We start from the raw sequence: 20,541 nt of genomic DNA on the forward strand, positions 1-20,541 counted from the left end.
TGGCAGAGCATTAAATTGTTTAAAGTTGTGAATAATAAATAATTAGATGTTATTATTTATGCTCTCTGTCCCTTAAAAAAAGTATAAAAATGAGACAAAAACCTCAGTCACCAAACATCAAGTTGATCTAAGTCCTAAGAATAGAAAGTGATATGAAATGGGCAACTTTAGTGGGTCTGTTTATTGTCATTTCTGGTCAGTCTAAGAGAAGTGGATTGATGCCATTCTTTCTCTGCAATTCTCTTAGTATTTATTCAACAAAACTTTTTGTTGGCATTTCAGCTAGGTTTAAGCTAACTAAATCCTAAATAATCTATTGGCTTCTAGATGGCCATTGAGTGACAATAGAATATGTAAATAGGAAAATACTGGCTAGTATTTGTGTTTGCCTGATTGTTGGTAACTGGTGATATTGAACTGGGATGGGAATAATAAAGTAAAATGACCAATTTCTCATTCTACTATTAAAAACATCTGGGTTTCTGACTAAATAAATATTTAAGAAACATTTGAAATCAATACATGATTCACCTACATAAACTGATTTGATTGGTTTTTTTCTTAGACCAATCACAAATTCTTTTCTCCTCATTTAGTATGCCATGTAACTTAAGAGTTAATAGTGTTAATGTCTTATTTTGTCAATGTTTTTTAAACACTATTGCTGTAACAACTGCTTCTCATTAAATAAACTTTAAAAAGAATTTAATAGGGCATTCTGGTTTGCATTCTTCAGAATAATTGAACACAAACACATACATCCACAAATCTCCTGTTCCTTTCCATGGTGGAAACAGAAAATTGGATGTATCAGTCTGAAAGAATCTCTCCTCTAAAGTAAGCTCACTATAGTAACAGCTAAAGGCAACTTTGAGCAACTAAGGAACAATGCTTTGCAATTACAGTTCAGCACCTAAACTCTTTATAGTTTGTTTCCCCATCTGCTGTTTGCTTTCCATTCAATTAGCAAACAATATCTCCTTGTTCGTACTGTGATTCCCACTCTTTTTCCTTTCCCAATTTTAATTCTACTCCAAAGGCTGTGGATAGGAAATCCTTTGGTCTCCCCCTCTCTCTTTCCCCCTCCCTTTCTTCAATTACCTCATACATGGGCTGGCAGTTTCTAAGTCTAGGCATGCATTTGTTTAAGAAACACACCCAAGTGTATATTAAAGCAAGTTCGACTGTTGCTGGTTAGTACAGTTCAGAATGCAAATGAAAGGAAAAGGCACAGCAGCTAGAAAAACTCTCCTTTTCTGTTGCAGAAGGAAATTGTTTAGATAGATAGGTCTTTCGTTAAGCTAAAAGTGAGGGATATGTATTTGGTTATAAACAGAACAAAACAAAACAAAGTAGAACTGTGCTAGCCAACTGTATTGGCACCAGCAGGAGGAAATATAAAGGAAAAGCCTCTGAAGTTTTATTCGGTTTCAGAAAAAAGAGTCATCAGAAGGTTAGTATCTGTCCATTTTCTTTGCAGTCAATATGTATGCATTTTTCCATATTGGATAAGGATGAGATTGTTGTCACTAATATACACATGGTTTAGAATTTATTGTACTCCGTTGATTTTTATGATACTCTATTATAAAAATAATCAAAATACTATTACTATTAGTTGTATGCTGAGGGAAGGTGTGGGTGAGGATTCACTCCCCAAACATAATTAGGGAAAAAAACACTCTTATAAAGCTTCCATGGTGAAACTGTTTTTAATTTTTTTGTATTAGTTTAATATTTTAAACTATATTTTTTCCTAAAAAAGGAAAATAAAGCTAGTAAGTCAGTAACTCTCAGACTATCTCAGGCATATCAATTAATAGCATGAAAATCTGTAATTTAAATCTTCATTTAACTTTGTTCTATTCATGTACTAATATGGAGCCCCACATTTTTGATCACAATTATTCCATTTGTACTTGGAATAAACATGTATCCATTGTGCATAGTGCATTTAAATAATTTCAAGGTTTAGTTATTTCTTTGCTTCCATAGGAACTCAAAAATAGCTAAATTATCTTGCAAAAGAAAAAAGTTAACCCAATAAAATGTATTGATTTTCTTGGCTCAAAGTTAAAGCCCATGATTACTGAATACAATAATTGTACCTAATAAAGAACAACACAAATACTGGAGTTTTCTTTGGCACAAAACCATTACCTTCTATGTTAGACTGATATATATTGCTTATACATGCTTAGTTTTAAAAGCATTTTTGCTATCTTTCAGAGAGTACCATGTAATGTTAGACTAATATATGCACTAAACAGTTATTCTCGAGTTCTAATTAAAATAGTTTGTTAAGCAAAAAGCAACTAAGTTCAGGATCTTATTGGAACATTTAGCTGTGGAATCTAAGTTGCTGGAATCTATGGCAGTCTTCTGCAACCTAGTGCTCTTTGGATTTTTTAAAAATTGCATCTTTTGTCAGACCCAGCCAAGATAGAAAACAACCAAATTGGAAGGTGGCAAAGTATCAGTGGACAACAGTTGAAGCAGCTGGTGTAGAAACACTGATATTCATGTATTGCAGTTACAACTATAGGTAAGAACCAAAGCAATAGTATTTCATTTTCACAATGAAAGTTATCAAAAATAATTTCAGAGCTTTAACCCGGGCTTTAATTTTATCAGTTTTTAACTGACTACACTACAGTATTAGATTGTTCCTCTGTACAATATAAAAATTTATTTATTTTGCTATTATGTAATTTTTAAAAAAATGACATTTTTATAAATAAATCTGATATAATACAGGTAGTGGAACAAATATTTTAATTAGCAAATAGTTAATATTGCCCTTTTCAAACTATTAGTATGTAGTTGTAATAGAAGTTTACCTATTGTGCTTCAGAAATTGGATCTATTAATCTGATAAGACAATGTAAGTATTGTGCACTTCAGAATGGAAAATAGAACACTTATGTTTGCACTTATGTTCTTACTGCTGACTAGCTGCCACTAAGTAGAAAATAATTCCATGTATTTCAGTAGATTGTAGAACTCAATGGCAAAAATTATTATTTAAGTATTCTGGATTTTCCATATATTTTTTCATGTATTTTCTGAAAAGCATGATTCTGCAAACAAACATGTCTATAGAGCTAGGATCAAAGTATTCTAGAATGTTGCTATTTTGCCTAAATTAGCTTAAAAACCCCGCAAATACAGTGTACCTATAAAAAGTAACAACTCCACAACAAATTCTTCATACTGCAAGAATGGTATTCAGTTAAAAATATAGTATTCAGGAGAAAGTATTTGAAGCAGTAATCTGTCTTTAGCTTTATTATAAGTCAGAAAGCGAACTGTAGAAGATTAATTAAAATTAAATCAAAGTTCTGATATTAAAAGAAAAATATTTACCATTCAGTGAATCAAGTTTCAGATATAAAAATTCCCAATGACTAAAATAGCAGAATTTGACTAAATGGAATGTATAGTAAGTTATTTCAACAGAATTAACACAATATAAGACATAAATATCATTGGGTACTACTATCAGTTCACAGCAATTTTGTAGTTACAGTACAAATTTTCAATCTATAATTTATTCATATTATATGTGATTGTTTTCAAGACAGTCAAGAGATGCACCATTTTTAATGCTATATAAAAATAAGAAACGTACCTATGAAATCAAATTGAGTGTGTTTACCCTTTTGTTTAACATCTTATCCACACCTAAGGTTCTTATATTTCCAAAGAAAATCAAATAACACATAGCTTTTTGTGCTGAAGTTGAAATGTGTTAATATGTCTTTCATATTTGACACAATGGACTCAATTAATGTAGATTATCAATAATGTGGAATATTATGTTAAGGTTCCCTTGCAAACAGATGTGTATCACTCCTTTCCATATCCAATTATTTTAATCATACAAAACCTGAACGCTAAGACAGACTATACGCATTAACTCACTGACCCTTTTAATGTACAGAACATGTTTGCATTTTTTGCATATGAATTAAATATTTGGAAAAGCAAACTATTCAAGATGAATATTTACTCTGCATTTGCAGAAAAATATAATTTTATTGCTTTTAGTACATTATTCCATGCAAAACTAAACTGTCACTCACAAATAATATTCAGCTGTAATAATGTTTCTTATTTAGCCATTTATCCCCCTCTCCCAACAATGCAGCCCAGATGTTTAAACCAGGCACTTCTAAGCAGAATTAATAATTACAATAAGGAGGAAATAAAGCAGATATTTCTGTGAAGAAAGCTCAAAAATAATTTTATGGCATCAAAAAAGTTTTTCCTCATTTTTAGAGTTAGGCTCACATGAAATGCGGCTTCATATGAACCTGAAACAATTGTTTCTGAAACGAATAGCTTTTAAAAAAATAAATACAAGCCAATAAACAATAAACTACAGCCACAGGATTTGAATTGGTCAGTGCAGTTGTTTCAGTTGCATAATCTTATCCCTGGTTCCAGAAACCTTCACTATTATTTGATATGAATAAAAATTTCTATTTTCACATGAAGTACATTATAATAACATAATTCATATGTAATGAATCTATGGCACAAATAATTCTTCCAAAGTCTGCTAGAAAGAGAAATACATGAAGCTTAGGTGGCCAGAGTCTTAATGGATACTAAAGACAAGGGTACAATCATTTGACATTAGTGGGCCATTATCGTGGTTCACAATAATGGAAGGAGAAAGCAGCAGCCTAGGACAACCTCAGATAATTATATAATTTAAATAAATTCAATGCTCCAGGGTAGGTGAGTTATATTCCAAGGTATTAACACCGCCCCCCCCAGCAAAACCAATTGAAAAAATGCTAGACAGATAGTCCTTGATTTATGATTGGTAGTTTAATGACCACAGACACGACAGCCATGGAATAGGCATAAAACAACACACTGTCCTCCCCCTATGGTGATGCATTTCAGGTACTTGGCAATCTGTTCATATTTATGACTGATTGCCAAATACCCTGTGATTATATGATTGCCATTTGCAATCTTATCTGCTGGTTTTCCCAGAAAGTCAACAGGAAAAGTTGCAAACAGAGGGATGGAAGATTTGAAGTCCATTCCACAGGGATTTCCCTGCGGGATTTCCCCTTCCATCTGTACAAATCTGGAGCTCAAAAACACTTGCAAAATCAGCATTCTGAAAGGCCCTTACACTCAGTATTTCCAAAGTGGAGGAAAAAATGCTAACAAATACCATCATTCTCACAATGGTTCAGAAGACCCTTCTCCATACAATTTGAAAATGAGCCTTCTGAACCATAATGAGAATGGGGCCTACATGCAGGACAGAGCAAGTTGACTGTAAGGTAAGTAGACCCAAGTATATTGGGGCTGGGAAAAGGTCTGTGTGCTGGTAGGCCTAGCCAGCTGACACCTCCCAAACCCATGGCAAGTTACTATGTGCCAGTGGGCTCTGGACCTCCTAGGGGTTCCATATACCCTGGGCATGGCAACAACAGGGAGAGCTTGGATTGCAGTTGCTCAGTGAATCGGTCAAAAGGGCTTAACGATTGCAGCAACTTATGATGAAAATAGTGGGTTCAACTGTCATATGTTGAGGGCTATTTGATTTGGGAATGCTTGATAAATTGATGAGAAAATGAGGAATTGTCACACTATAGATGAAAAAGTGAAGATTTAAAAAGCTCTAGACAACTTGAATAGTGGGCCAAATAAACAAGATAAAATTTAATGAGGAAAAATCCGAAGTCCTGCATTTGGGGAGAAAGATACACCTAGATGTCAGGAGAAACCTGTCTTGGCCATACTAGATGTAAAAATAATCTGGGTGTTGCAGATGTCAAACCAACATGGTGATATAGCTGCTGAAAATGCAAATGTTCTTTTGGTATATAATAAGAGGATGGAATACACCTGAAATACTATATTCATTTATGAGCATCATATTCTAAAAAAAGACACCAACAAATTAAGCTCAGTCTTCAGAAGACAGTTACCAAGATGGTGAGGAGTAAACAAACCCTATGAGAAATCATCAAAGGAAGTGAATATATTTAGCCTGTAGAAAAAAAAGCTGATACTATTGAGTCTTCAAATATCTATAAATTATCATATAGGGGAGGAAATTTACATACCTTGGTTACCCTATTTCTCTGGTCAACAGGATCAGAATCAATGGATTGAAATTGCAGGGGAAGTAGGTATACATTAAGTATTAAGAGGAATGTTCCAACATATTCCTCTGCATTGGAGATCTTCAAGCAACAGGTATCACAAAATGCTTTAACAGATCCTTACCACTGGATTAGCTGACCTCTGAACCTGTTTTTAATGCTATGGTTTTGATTAGTAAACCAATCCATTTATCACTCCCTAAGGACAAACCAAAATTTATCCCTTCTATGTCTGATTCTCAGAGACATGTTTCTGCTGTTTACTTGGCAAAATTATTCACAAGTGGCTTGAGATAAAGTGACTAGCCCAAGTCATTCAGATGGCTTTGTACCTCAGGTGGAACTAGAATTTGTCTCTCCTGCTTTCTAGTCTGATGCTATTTGGTTGCAGGATGACTCCAGTGAACTGAATATAGATATCTGCTTTTCACACATTTTCTTTGCTGTGGTTAGCATTACTGATAATATCAGTACAAGAAAATATACTGTGATTGTGCATGTTCTCTTCCCTTCTCCAATATTGTTAAAGCTTGGGACATCTAAAGGTATGCATATATTGCGTAAATATGCATAATACAGCTGCTCCACAAGACCTGATTCTCTCTTGGACTAAAATAGCAAGGGCAACAATAAATAGTAACATTTAACTCTTGTCTTTTCTCATGTAAGAGTGATAGGGAGACCTCTGAGGCTGAAAAAAAGACCAACACTATCTATAGCAAAAAGGAAGGATGAAATGGCGTAAGAGAGAAAGGAATTACTGTAATTATGGCAAAATGGTTTTTTTCCTTGCTAAAATATTAGTTTTATACATCAGTATAGGATAATGTTAGGGGTAGGGTGATGAGTATACCCTTACATTGGGTAAACAGTTAAAATACAACTGAATAGTAGCAAGAATTTTACTTATGCTGATAAAGATGGAACATTTCATTTAATGTTGTTTGAAGGCTATTTCAAACAACAGCACTTTCACTGGAAGGCAAATCTTCAGTATATCTTAAAAGGGAGCTAAATTATATCTTGCGTAAGTTCAAATGCAAACAAGGAATGTTTATTTGGCATTACTTTCTGTATACAGGAAAAAAACCTTCCAAGAGCACAGTCTATTTGCAGTGAAATATTACCACTTGAAATGTTCATCTGAAGTAGGCAAAATAATATTTAATACTGTTTGAAACTATTTTTATAGTAAAAAAAACCATAATCATTGCCAGATAAAAACAAATTGAGGAATTTGAATAATTTAAGATGTAGAATAATTTAGTTTAGTTTACTTTGTCATTGCACCTCGTACAACAAAATTAAATAGACTACATGACAGAATCTAATCTAACTGAAATATCTGAGGTTAATAATTTTAACGATATAAATATAACATAATTTTTACAAGATAGTCTGGTATTCATTTTTAAAAATGCATTGCCCTTTAAATATATAATGTACAATATAAAAGATCAATTATTTGAATTCAAATAGCTATCTAGATGAAAATAATTTCAAAAAAGTTACTATACAAATACCTATCTATCTCCATATTCCTAAGCTCTTCAAATATGCAGCCTGTGGTATAGTAACCATTTTATATGCACAGCAGTAGTAAAGTTCCTGTACCAAATTAGGCAGGAATTAGTGAAATGTTTTCTCACTGAATTACCTATTGTGTTTGTTCATGTCACTCAGAGTTTTCACACTATAATATAGAATTACTTCATGCTAATGAGACACAAGTAGAAGAATAGATAGAGGAGGGAGCTTTTTTATAACCTGAACATATTCATGCTTGGTCTTTAATATGGGAACTAAACATTGTTTGCAAGGCTACATTTTGTCATTCAAGATGAGTATTGCAAAATGTAAGATGATAAATCAACACAGAGTTGTTAGCTCAACCTCTATGTTATCCAGTATTAGTAACTGTATGCGTTATATCTTGATACCATACTATGGCACTCAATTTATCCAACTGTTGTGACTTTAATTGATTTCTCATACTAAGATATTAAATGTTTCTGCTTTCCATGCTTCTGCTAGTAATTATAACATATAACATAGTGAATAGGGGAGAATTAAAACCTGAATGACTGGCAAAACCCTTAATTTATCATTTTTTACATGGATTATTTTTATACTGCTGCAGTCTTGGCAATACCTAAAATCCCCCTTGTATCAGCCCATCCTATCTGGACAGGTAGGGAAGGCATGTCTTGGACCTTGTCAGTTAAAGAGTTATGACTGTGACTGGCAAGGTCCTGAATTCAGCATTTTTTCCCCTGCTATTGCCCCTGCCCTTTGGAACATTCTCCTCTGAGAGGGGAGACAGGCTCCCACTGTCGAAAATATCTAAAGACCTGACTCTGATCTCTTGCATGGGGCTCACAAAGGGCCATGCAGCTTAGTGAGGAATTTTATTTATCCTTGCTTCTTTATTTGATTTTTACACAGTTTTTGATTTTAGTATTTTATTTCTACACCACTCAGAGTCCCTCTGCAAGGGAGATGGGCAGTTTCTAAATTTGATAAATAAAAAAAATGTATTTTTCTCCATTTAGCTCACTTGAAAATGAAGACAGTCCCATGGATTTTGAGTTTCTTAATAATGCTATTATCAAATGGATATTATACAGTAGAGACACTTAAAAAATCCTTTCCTAAACGAAATCCACGTTCTACAGAAGAGGGTGAGGAAGGGAAAAAGTGTGGCTACACATTTATTGTTCCGGAACAAAAAATAACTGGACCAATTTGTGTCAACACTAAAGGCTCAAGTCCAGGAAACAAAAAAGATGAAATTACTAGGATGGATATTGAGAATTTGAAAGAAGTACTATTCAAGCAAAAGCGAGACATTGATCTCTTGCAATTAGTGGTGGATGTGGATGGAAATATAGTAAATGAAGTAAAATTGCTGAGAAAAGAGAGTCGTAACATGAATTCACGTGTTACTCAACTGTATATGCAGCTCTTGCATGAGATAATTCGCAAACGAGACAATTCACTAGAGCTTTCCCAGCTGGAAAACAAAATCCTCAATGTTACAACTGAAATGTTGAAGATGACATCAAGGTACAGAGAGCTTGAAATAAAATATGCAGCGCTAACTGACCTTGTAAATAATCAATCGGTCATCATCACACTTTTGGAAGAACAATGTCTGCGAATATTCTCACGGCAGGATGCACATGGTTCACCACCATTAGTTCCAGTGGTGCCTCATCATATTCCTAACAATCCACTTTACAACCCTACGCTGCTAGGAAGTAATGAAATTCAGAGGGATCCAGGTTATCCTAGAGAGAGAGATGTAAGGCCACCACCTGATCCAGCTACTTCTCCTACAAAAAGTCCTTTTAAGATTCCACCATTAACTTTAATAAATGAAGGTAAGCCTTTTCTTTTTAATTTGAACATTTCTAACAGATAAATGCATTTGAAACCTTTGTAATTTTTAGCTAATATATCAAAACTTTTAAAAGCATCACCTATATGAAAACTATATAAGTAGCATTCTGAGCAATGAGTCTAGCATTTTTATAATGTTAAGGGAGACTAAGGAAGGGTCTCTCTCCTTTATTTCCTTAATCTTGTCTAGCAATTTCAAGCAGTTACTATTTTGCTGCTCTTAGGCGGTATTATTAGCCAATTTGGGCTGTAAACATCTAACAACAAGTAGATGGCAGCAAGTTTATATAGGTATATCATTTTACGGTCATCTAATAGTTCTCCGGACTTTTATCAGAACAGCCCTATCCCAGTCCAGTATTTAAGCATTTCCACAAAAAATAGAAGGATTGTGTTTGATATATTTATGTATGCAGGGAATGCCCCCTTGTGGATATAAGTTTTTATAACAATGGAATCTTTATTTTGGTATTATTCAGGCTGACATAAATAATATAGAAACTGTGAAAACAATTACAATGTAAAACATAAATCTAATACCTGTAAGGACAATAATTATAAAGCTAAAAAATGTAGTGGTAAAAGCTATTAAGACTTGTACAAATCAAACCCTTATACTATGCCTTCTAGAAAGTCAAAGTAGTTTTTACTTTATGCAGTAAGTTAAAGTAAATGTTAGCTTTATGTGGTTATTAACCTAGTAAGTAGTGGGAGAATAGGATACTGAGGATATATCTGGAAAAGGTTCAGGAGAGGTGGACAAGCACGTGGCACCAAATGAATACAAATGTTATGGGAAAAGATTTTCCTATACTGATTGAATCTTGGAAATACTGTATTGTTGGGGCCATGCCATGTTATTATGCTTTCAATCTATTTTTTTTATACAATAACAAAAACTAAATTTATTTTAAAAATTAAAGCCACAAATTTGATGAAAAAAACCTGAAATAGTAGCTTAAATCTTATCTACATCCTTCATTGCACTATTTACAACTTTGCTGTCAATGAAGTTATTTTTTTCTTGCATTACTTCCAAAGTGAATCTGTTATTTGTCACAGCTAGCCACTTCAAAAGAATTCAAAGAAGAATGAACAACAAACTATTCAAAATAAATAGCTGATATAAAGAATAATTAAGTAGAAGGCAAAATAAATAAAATGAAAAAAGTCAAATGAAATGCTAGATCTAAAAAACAAAGGAACACAACTAGTAGTCATTTAACTCCATGGTGTTTAGATTTACACAGTAAATATTAATGAATGAGGCTACACAATACTGTATAAATTGTTCAGGCATAGCTGCCACTTCTGTGGGCATAAACCCTACAGAGTTTCAGCATACAGAACTTGGTTAACCAATCATAAACAAGAGTCATGTTAATGAACAGGGCACACAATATAGATGTGCTGCTGTCTGAAAACACAAGTGTAGTGATTTTGGAGTGAGAAGAAACATGAAAGGATATACTAGGAGATAATGAAGGGTGTAGCAGTTATCAGCAATCTGCTGACATGCATCAGAGTAGGGCTGTCTTAACAGCATTATGGGCCCCAGGCAAAGCAGTGTACCTACAACACTACTCACAGGAATAAAAATGTACCATAAATGGTCGATAAAATTAAACATATATTTGCATGTTAGTATTAATTAAAAATGCAGTAAAATGTAATAAGTATGCTGCTATATTTATAGGATACAAGGTGCATTGAAGGGTTAACATACACCGATTAGTATGGGGCCCCTATGCTTGTGGGGCTCTGGGCAAGTGCCCATCAGCCCATGCATTAAGATAGCCCTGCATCAGAGGCAAAATACCAATAAAACTGTTTTTTGCCATCCTTCTTTGTAACTCTGTGTTAGTATACAGAGTATGTTATATAATTCACACATTCTTAGAGATGTTAATTAAAACTTTGTATTTCTTGACAAGCTGAAACAATTATAAAGCAGTAAGAGAAGGGTCTTCTTGATATTTAATATAACTAAATTTAATATTTAAATATAATTCAATTTGTTGCTGGAAGTTTTTTTAAAATAACGTGATTAGAAAGCTGCTCAGGAATATAAACACCATAAACCCAATAAACACAGTTACTTTTTTTCTATAACACTCTGAATTCATAACAAACCTCTTCAGAGTCCTAACAAAATTTTGCAATTTCAGTTTGAGATCCTTTATAGGGTTATAGGATATGTTCGAGAGAAGGCTAGATAATCCTCTGTTTGGGATGGTTTAAATGGAATTTATGCACTGTACAGGAAAGTGGAATCAATAGTGCATATGACTCTAAACTCTAACATTTAATCTTAAATTTCTGGAGTAGATCAAATCCTTTGTCTTAGATTTTTTTTACATTTGAAGCCAAGAATATTAGTATATATACAATGCTATGCAACCCTATACTGAGTTTTCTATTTTCTCTATAAAGGAATCTTTGTTTTGCTTCGGCGTATTTCTTTGTTTCTCTAATTCTGTTCCACATTATCATAAACTAAAGAACCTTCAAATTCTTCTTCTAAATGTTCTTCTAATACTTTGTCTTCCAAAGAATTTTTTTTAAAGTTAGAAACCCCTAGACTAAGTTGCAGGAATATGCCTCATTTTTAAACTCTTACATCATTTCTGTAATGTTTCAACCCTACCCTCTGGATTTTAGAAATAAAGGAAGAACTTAGCTATCTTTCAACTATTTTTGGTTACATTTGTGAGTAGATCTGCCCCTACTCTCAATTCCTCTAAAGCTGTGGTCCCCAACCTTTTTTGTACCAGGGACCAGTTTCACGCAGAAACACTTTTTCAAGGACCGGGGGAGGAGTCCGAGTGTGGTGGTTTGCTTGCAGACGTTTCATTACCTGACTAGGTAACATCTGATGTTGTTACCTAGTCGGGTAATAAAACGTCTGCCAGCAAACCACCAAGTTCAGGGAACGCCAATGCCTCCTCATTGCAACCCTGAGCGACAGATATTCTCTTCTATTGGGACATTTAAAACGGAGGGTTTCAGCTGCATATTCAGGAACTGCGCCGGGCTGAGGAGCGCCTTCAAAACTGAGCGCCAGGCGGTGGCGGCCCACGGCTGTCTCCGCGGCTCAGGACAAGTCCCTGCAGGACGGCTGAGAAGCCCCGCCTCTCGGCCCTGCCTCCCTCAGCCTCATCCCTCAGGTGTCTGCCTCGTTCCTCTCTCAGTCGCTCTCTCGCTCCTCCACTAGCCCAGGAAGAAACTGCTTCAAAGAAGCCGGCAGGGTGGCTTTTCCTGTCAGCGCAGCTCCTCTGAAGCACCCGTTCACCCCCATCCCGCCGCCCGCGGTTCAATCCAGTGCTCCATTCTGCCTGCCTGCCTTCGTTTCTGGTTGTTTCGGAGCAGCTTCGGCTGAGAAAAAGAGGCGAATAGTTATTATTCTCAGTCGAAGCTGCTCCGAAACAACCAGAAACGAAGGCAGGCAGGCAGGCAGAACAGAGCACTGGATTGAACCTGGATTGATTGGCGGCGGGGTGGGGGTGAACGGGCGCTTCGGGGGAGCTGCGCCGACAAGAAAAGCCACCCTGCCGGCTTCTTTGAAGCAGTTTCTTCCTGGGCTGGTGGAGGAGCGAGAGAGCGACTGAGAGAGGAACGAGGCGGGAGGAAACCGAAGCCACTGAGCTGGAGGAACAGGACAGGCTTTGGTTGCTTCCTCCCTCCCCTTCTTTCATTTGTGTCCTTGATCCCTGATCCCAGCAGCATTCACCGAAGGCGAAGAAAGCCACCATTTTTATTTTCTTTGCGGCCCGGTGCAAAGTGATCCACGGACTGGTACCGGTCCGCGGCCCGGTGGTTGGGGACCCCTGCTCTAAAGAAAGCTTTTCCATAGTACAGGAGACTGAATAGAATTATCTTCAAGTTACAGATACAGATAATCAGAGTTGGAAGGAACCTTGTAGGTCATCTAGTCCAACCCCCTGCCCAAGCGGGAGACCCTACACCATTGCTGACAAATGGCAGTCCAATCTCTTCTTGAAAGTCTCAACTGATGGCACTCCCACAACTTCCGAGAGCAAGCTGTTCCATTGGTTGACTGTTCTCACTGTCAGAAAGTTTCTCCTTATTTCCAGGTTAAATCTCTCCTTGTTTTGTTTCCATCCATTATTCCTTGTCTGGCCTACAGGAGGTTTAGAAAATAGCTTGACTCCTTCCTCCCTGTGGCAGCCCCTCAGATATTGGAAGACCGCTATCATGTCTCCCCTGGTCCTTCTCTTTACTAGACTAGCCAAGCCCAGTTCCTGCAACCGTTCGTTGTATGTTTTAGCCTCATCCCCTAATCATCCTGGTTACTCTTCTCTGTACTTTTTCTAGAGTCTCAACATCTTTTTTATAATGTGATGACCAAAACTGGATGCAGTACTCTAGGTGTGGTCTTACTAAGGCTTTATAGAGTAATGTTCATGAACTGAAAATTCAAATTCTTATTCCATAACTCTCCTCCTCTTATACATCTAAATCAGTATAGCCCATCAACTATTTGTATTGTATATTTTATTTTGTTCAAAACATTCTGTTTATTAGGGGCAGTTGTACAGCACTAAAGGCTGGTGTTTCAAGTGTATCTGTCAATGTTTGCAACAACTGGAATGCTATGTACTGTAAGTCACATACATACATACATACATACATACATACATACATACATTTTAACTGAACATATTAACAAACTACACATTTTTAAAAATCATATTTGTCACATCTCTTCAAATAATTAGTGTCATAATATTAAGTGCTTTAAGATATACATTCCACATTCCATCCACATTCTCAATAAAAGAATGTTTTTACCATTCTCAAGTTTAGATTCTTCTATAACATTAATGTAACATGGTCACGAGGATCAAACAAGAATTGATGTGAATTTCATACAATAATTTCCTAAAAGTAATGTAGAAGAATGCCACATTTGGACTCCAATACCTGCCTATTTTTTGACAATTGTCATATATGCCAATTCCAAGATGGCCCATGAAATCAAACTTACAGTAACTAAAAGTTTCATTTATTCACATAAGAAAGAAAATATACTTTATAGCAGGGATTCTTAAATTGTTAGTTATGACCTCATAAAATATTGTTTATTTTTAAGCCTATCACATCTGTGTATGCTGTCAAAACTAATGTCTGCTTTGATTGGACAAGTTTACTAAGCCAGTAAACAAAGTACAGAACAAAACTTGGAATGAGTTTGAGAAATAGGTAAATCCAGAAGTATATATTGTATCTGAAATTTTAAAAATGGGCAGAATACCTCCTATCTGTTTCTTCAAGAAGTTTGAAAATACTAATATACAAGTTGTCAAGGAACAGTATGAAAAAAGTAAACATCTGTTACTAAAGAAAACATAAAGGTATTTAATGTCTCTTTTATACATATCAGTATACTAGTAAAAAGCAATAGATATTTTAAAAATGCTAATTTGTTTTCAACAGGCCCTTTCAAAGACTGTCATCAAGCCAAACAAACTGGCTATTCCAGCAGTGGGATTTATATGATCAAGACTGAAAACAGTCATGCACCAGTGCAATTATGGTGTGAAAACAGCCTTGATCCTGGGGGCTGGACCGTTATTCAAAAAAGAACAGATGGTTCTGTGAACTTCTTCACAAACTGGGACAATTATAAGGTAATCATAAAAAAATATCCAGGAGGCAATTTACAATGTACTGTTACTACAGGTAGTCCTTGACTTACAACTACAATTGAGCCCAACATTTTTGTTGTTAAGTAAGACATTTGTTAAATGAGTTTTGCCCCATTTTATGACCCACAGTTGTCAAGTGAATCACTGCAATTGATAAGTTAGTAATCTGGTTGTTAAGTGAATATAGCTTTCCCATTAACTTTGCTTGTCAGAAGGTTGCAAAAGGTGATCACATGACCTTGGGACACAGCAAAGGTCATAAATATGAGCCAGTTGCCAAGTATCTGAATTTTTGATCAAATGATCATGGGGATGCTGCAAAGGTTGTAATGGTGAAAATGGTCATAAATCACTTTTTTCAGAGTCGTAACTTTGAACAATGACTAAATGAACTGTTGTAAGTCGAGGACCACTTTTATAAACTTTCATTTTGTTACTCTCTCAATTTGCTGGATTACAACTTTCCTGTCAATGACCACCATTTGTGAGATTCCAATATATCTGCAAAGCATCACGAACCGGACAGCTGGCATATATGTAAAGAAACAAAAAATCTATGTGGAATTATTTAAAGGTGTGCCCACATAGGATAATTTTCTGTGCCTGGTTCAGCATTTGCATGGAAAGCATCAAAGATATGGTGCTTCATATAATTTACAAATCACTACTGTATAAACTATTTTTACTTCCCCTTCTTGCTAGTTTTATGAAAATCAGTATTATGATTCTTTGAGTAGTGTCTTACCTTTTGATCTATTAAGGAGAATTATTTATTGTAAATTTCATACAAATAAAGAATTGGATTTGTTTCAGATCACAATCCTGAACAGAACGATCTGGGAAAATATGCACAGGATTATGTTGTTAACTGGGCATGGGAGTTTTAAATTATCATTAACAGATTATGCTTTTATTTCACAACTCTTCTTTGTCTACAATTAATTGTTTAAATGACATTGTGAAAAGTTACAAGCATCTTAATGGGGTGTTGCCTCTTCTCCCTAGAATGGAAAAAAAAATCTTCTAAGAAAGACTTTGTAGTCTGCTATCAAAAAGTAATGTACAAAATGTTGATAGCATATATACATCAGACATGGGAGAACAAGGGACAAGTTTTGAAGATGCTACAAGAGATAAACAATGTATTTGGAGCGCAGCATGTTAAGAAATGCTCCTAAGAAATAAATTGGCTGCAAGAAAAAAGAAAGCACAAAGCAAAAATACTGGCTGGATCATCTTTCATATTCAAATTTATCTTCATTAATTAATAATTTTATCACTATTAACTTATTCCCCATTCATAAATCAAACATAGTGAATTTCTTCATGCATGACTTCCCAATACTTAATTACAAAAATAATATATACTATTTCATATAATTTCCCACCCATTTATGAGATTTTGATCTATTTTAATTTATTTATTAAAACATTTTTAATAAAATCATTTTCCCATTAGTGATATAATACAAATATTTTATTAGTATTAATTCTAACAATACTAAGAATTCTCCCTCAACTAGTATGGACAGGGTATAGTTAGTAAATTGGGAACAAGCTGCTTCATTGCTAGAATCCAGTGGCAAACAAAATTCTAGAAACCACACTTAAGTCTCACACTTGCAACATGTTTCATGCCCATTTCATGTATTCACAACTATGTATACATTTATACTTATTATCTTGTAAACTTATAAAATAAATAAAATAAAGATGACAATCAATGTGTCAGTCTGTGAACTTTCCACACATCAGTGTTTATGGTCAAAAGTGAATTAATTATTGGATTTTTCCCAATACTTTTAGAGCATCAAAGATACAACCCTCATATATTGATTATATATTAAAACCTTCTATATGAGAAATGGAAGGCAATTTAATAAACTTTCTGCTTTGTTTACAGAAAGGGTTTGGAAATGTTGCTGGGGAATACTGGCTGGGACTGGAAAATATTTACTTGCTCTCCAATCAGGATAATTACAGACTTTTGATTGAATTAGAAGATTGGAGTAATAAGAAAGTCTATGCAGAATACAGCAGTTTTCGATTGGAGCCAGAGAGTGAATATTATCGACTACGTTTAGGCACGTATCAAGGGAATGCTGGTGATTCCATGATATGGCACAATGGAAAACAATTTACAACACTGGACAGAGACAGAGATATGCACACAGGTAAGAATTAGTACTATTTAGATCTACATACTTCTTATTCTGGCTAAGCTGAGGAAATTGATGAATCATTGGGAAGATAAGAGGACTTTGCAAAATAGTACTCTGTTTAACATAAAAATATCTTCAATTAGAATGATCCATATAGGCATGTACAAGTAACTTGTATCTTACTTTTGGCAATGACAAAATCATATGCTTAGAGTTACGATTTACATTGAAGAAGGTGGAAAAGCTTTTTTCTCATGGGAAAGTATCTGTTCTGACTATGTGAAAAAGGCAAAAGATTCAGATGATCTGTAAAGAAACCAGAGGTTTGGATCTCGAACAAATTTCTGGGTAGGGAGTGTGATTTCTACTTAATGTTATTCAAAAAGGATTCAAAAATAACTTCCAAATCTCCAAGTTCCATGTTTTGTGCTACTAATTGTACAGTGCACTGCACCATTAAGTTTGGAAGTTCTTATAACATTTTTATTTATTTTTTATTATACCTGTCCTTGATTTTTTAGATCTTATTTTACTTACTATTTTTCTGTTTTATATGTATACATAAGCAACAGTTCTGCCATTGATTATTTTATTGCATCTAACTGTAATAAACTGACTGTGTAAAAATATATCACACTCAACACAATATGTAAAACTACAGAGAAAATAAGCTTTGTGGTGATCTGGTTTTCCTGAAGATTTGGCCTAATTCTTTGGACTTATAAAGAACTACAGATGCTTATCCAGAATTGTACTTTGTAATATTAAGTTTAATTCAATTATCAAAAGTAACTGTGGAACTGTTATAGCCAAATAATATTTTATATGGTTTTAATTTTACCGAAATGCTAAAGATACTTTATGGATCATTTAGATGATCATAAAACTTGCTTTCTTCTCAGGCAGCTGGCCATATGCACAATTTATTTTCTATAATTCTTTACTTTTAAAGAATTATGGAAAAATAATTCTATTATTTTCTATTTTTATCTAATAGAAAAGTAGGACAAAATACCTGATAGAACAAATACACACGTATTCATTTAGGAGCATTCCTTTCTTTTCTCAAAATAGAGTTACCAGATATAATAAATTCCTCCCTATTTGAAGATGACAATAAGCTTCCATCAAATAAATGGAACATAGGAATCATTATTCCAGTGGTGACTAACCTTTTTGGGCTCCTGTGCCAAAAATTGTACACGTGCTTGCATGGTCGCATTCGCGTGCCAGCACCCAGAAAGCAATGTGTAATCCAGAAAGCAATGCGCGTAATCCGTACCCACCTACCCCGCTTACCTGCACTGCGCCTCACAGCTGATTTTCGGCCAGTTTGAGGCTTTTTTGGCCTCCCAAAGGCTTGAGGAAGGCTTCTGCAGGCTGAAAACTAGCCCCGTTTCATCACTTCTGGGTATTTTCAGAAAAACAGGAAGTGATGAATGGGGCTAGTTTTTGGCCTGCAAAACCTGCAGAAGCCTTCCTCAAGCCTTTGGGAGGCCAAAAAAGGCCTCAAACCAACTGAAAATCAGCTGTGAGGCGTGCACATGCCCAGTGAGGTAAGTTTGCCTGCAGCTCATATGCTGGCACAAATGGCTCTGGGTGCCACCTGTGGCACGCGTGCCATAGATTCGCCATCATGGCATTATTCCTTAGTACCTATACAATGCATTGGAGAATTCTATTCCAGTACAATCACTAGCTCTTAAGTTCTATTCTATTTCTTGTTTGTGCTACTTCACAAAGCTATTTGACTTGACACAACTATTTTTTTCTCTTGCCACTTCTTTTCATTTTAATGGCTCATTCTCCTTCGCTCTATGCTAAATACTATCACGAGAATGATGCAGGAGACAAATATTTGAAGAGGGAATTACTTGAAGGTTTATTGTAGTTGTTTTCCTCATTAAAATAGAAATTATTTCACCCGAACCAACAGGTCTTCATTAAAATGAGGATTTTATAAATACAGTTGATTGATTCAGTAATACCATCCTTCTCTAAAATAGTAACAATAGTGTCCATGGCCAAACACTGGAGATATAATCTGTTAACAAGCTGACTTTTTACTAAGTAAATTACAAAGAATATGTTTTGTGATGTGATGTAAAATGTATCTTAATGTTTTGCTTCTCTCTGCAGGAAATTGTGCCCACTTTCATAAAGGAGGTTGGTGGTACACTGCTTGTGCTCATTCTAATCTCAATGGAGTATGGTATAGAGGAGGACACTACAGAAGCAAACATCAGGATGGGATTTTTTGGGCCGAATACAGAGGAGGCTCATATTCACTGAAAGCAGTTCAGATGATGATTAGACCTATTGATTGAGACTGCTAAAATGTTTTTTTTTTTTAAATAATCCTTAAGTTTGATGCAGATGTCATTTTTCAAAATCTTAGGAGAAGTCTACTAAGTATTTTTTTTAAATTCTCACCATATTATATATGTTGATTATATACACTTTAATTACAAAGCAAAACTGACGGCAGCATTTGAAATAATTCTGTATTCATGTAAGGTATGAATATTAACTGCAGCTATTAAACTTACCAGTTTAATATCAAGATCAAGAGGAAAAATTAATAGATGTGTAAAATGATTACATTTAAAAACTCAAGTATGAAACATTTTTCTTATGTGTTAAATAGTCAAATCAATTCATTCTCATATGATTAAAATTATTTCAGTTTTTATTTCAGAGACCTTAATGTTAGGGGGGGAAAACTGCTTTAGAGAACCTTATAGACAATGAGACAAAAGAATTGGAGAGAAACTACACTTGCAAGTGTAGTTTGCATCAAATAAAATACTATCATTTCATTATGGCAATTGTTACTAGATAGTTAAATTATAATGGCAATTGGTTCAAGAATTTCCATCACTAAATGATGCAATAATAAAGTGTGATCTCATGTGACTACATCGTTTAGAATGGCAATTCCCGCAGTTGCTGCTCCCATCAGTAAGTGAAGATCATGCATCCTTAAGCGAGCAGCTCCTTGTAACTTCCTGGTGGCTTACAACAACCAAAGTCAGTGGAAAGTGCTATTAGCCACAATTCAGAGTCTGACTCTGACCATGAATCTGATAATGTTGCTCCAGCTGGCCTGTACTACAGAACAGTCAGACTCAGGAATCAGCAAGCCAGGATTCAATTATGGATCATCAGTCT

At 34.9% G+C, this 20,541-nt stretch overlaps 2 protein-coding genes across 6 annotated transcripts in view; one reads left to right on the forward strand and one right to left on the reverse strand.

Moving 5' to 3' along the window:
* Positions 1 to 20,541, reverse strand: part of RALGPS2 (Ral GEF with PH domain and SH3 binding motif 2) — a 94,188-nt gene that overhangs the window by 23,997 nt on the left and 49,650 nt on the right. The gene's annotated exons all lie outside the window — the stretch shown is intronic.
* On the forward strand, positions 1,164 to 19,718 carry ANGPTL1 (angiopoietin like 1). Of its 2 annotated transcripts, XM_087960888.1 has the most exons (6): positions 1,164 to 1,453; positions 2,432 to 2,545; positions 8,690 to 9,520; positions 14,997 to 15,190; positions 17,112 to 17,382; positions 19,510 to 19,718. In XM_087960888.1, the coding sequence occupies exons 3-6, from the start codon at positions 8,701 to 8,703 to the stop codon at positions 19,695 to 19,697; spliced, it is 1,473 nt and encodes a 490-aa protein (XP_087817014.1). In that variant the 5' UTR covers positions 1,164 to 1,453; positions 2,432 to 2,545; positions 8,690 to 8,700; the 3' UTR covers positions 19,698 to 19,718. The 2 variants fall into 2 exon arrangements, with proteins under 2 accessions (XP_087817014.1, XP_087817015.1); XM_087960889.1 differs by lacking the exon at positions 2,432 to 2,545.

This window comes from Notechis scutatus, chromosome 3 (assembly GCF_049901735.1).
Source record: "Notechis scutatus isolate UNSWTSFEM ecotype Mainland chromosome 3, rNotScu1.2, whole genome shotgun sequence".
Lineage (NCBI taxonomy): Eukaryota > Metazoa > Chordata > Lepidosauria > Squamata > Elapidae > Notechis > Notechis scutatus.

Excerpts from the sequence above, each read along its gene's own strand:
- ANGPTL1 (XM_087960888.1), top strand. The coding sequence starts at position 8,701 with ATGAAGACAGTCCCATGGATTTTGAGTTTCTTAATAATGCTATTATCA. Across the intron at positions 9,521-14,996 it reads ATTAACTTTAATAAATGAAG|GCCCTTTCAAAGACTGTCAT; the intron begins GTAAGCCTTTTC and ends TGTTTTCAACAG. Across the intron at positions 15,191-17,111 it reads CAAACTGGGACAATTATAAG|AAAGGGTTTGGAAATGTTGC; the intron begins GTAATCATAAAA and ends CTTTGTTTACAG.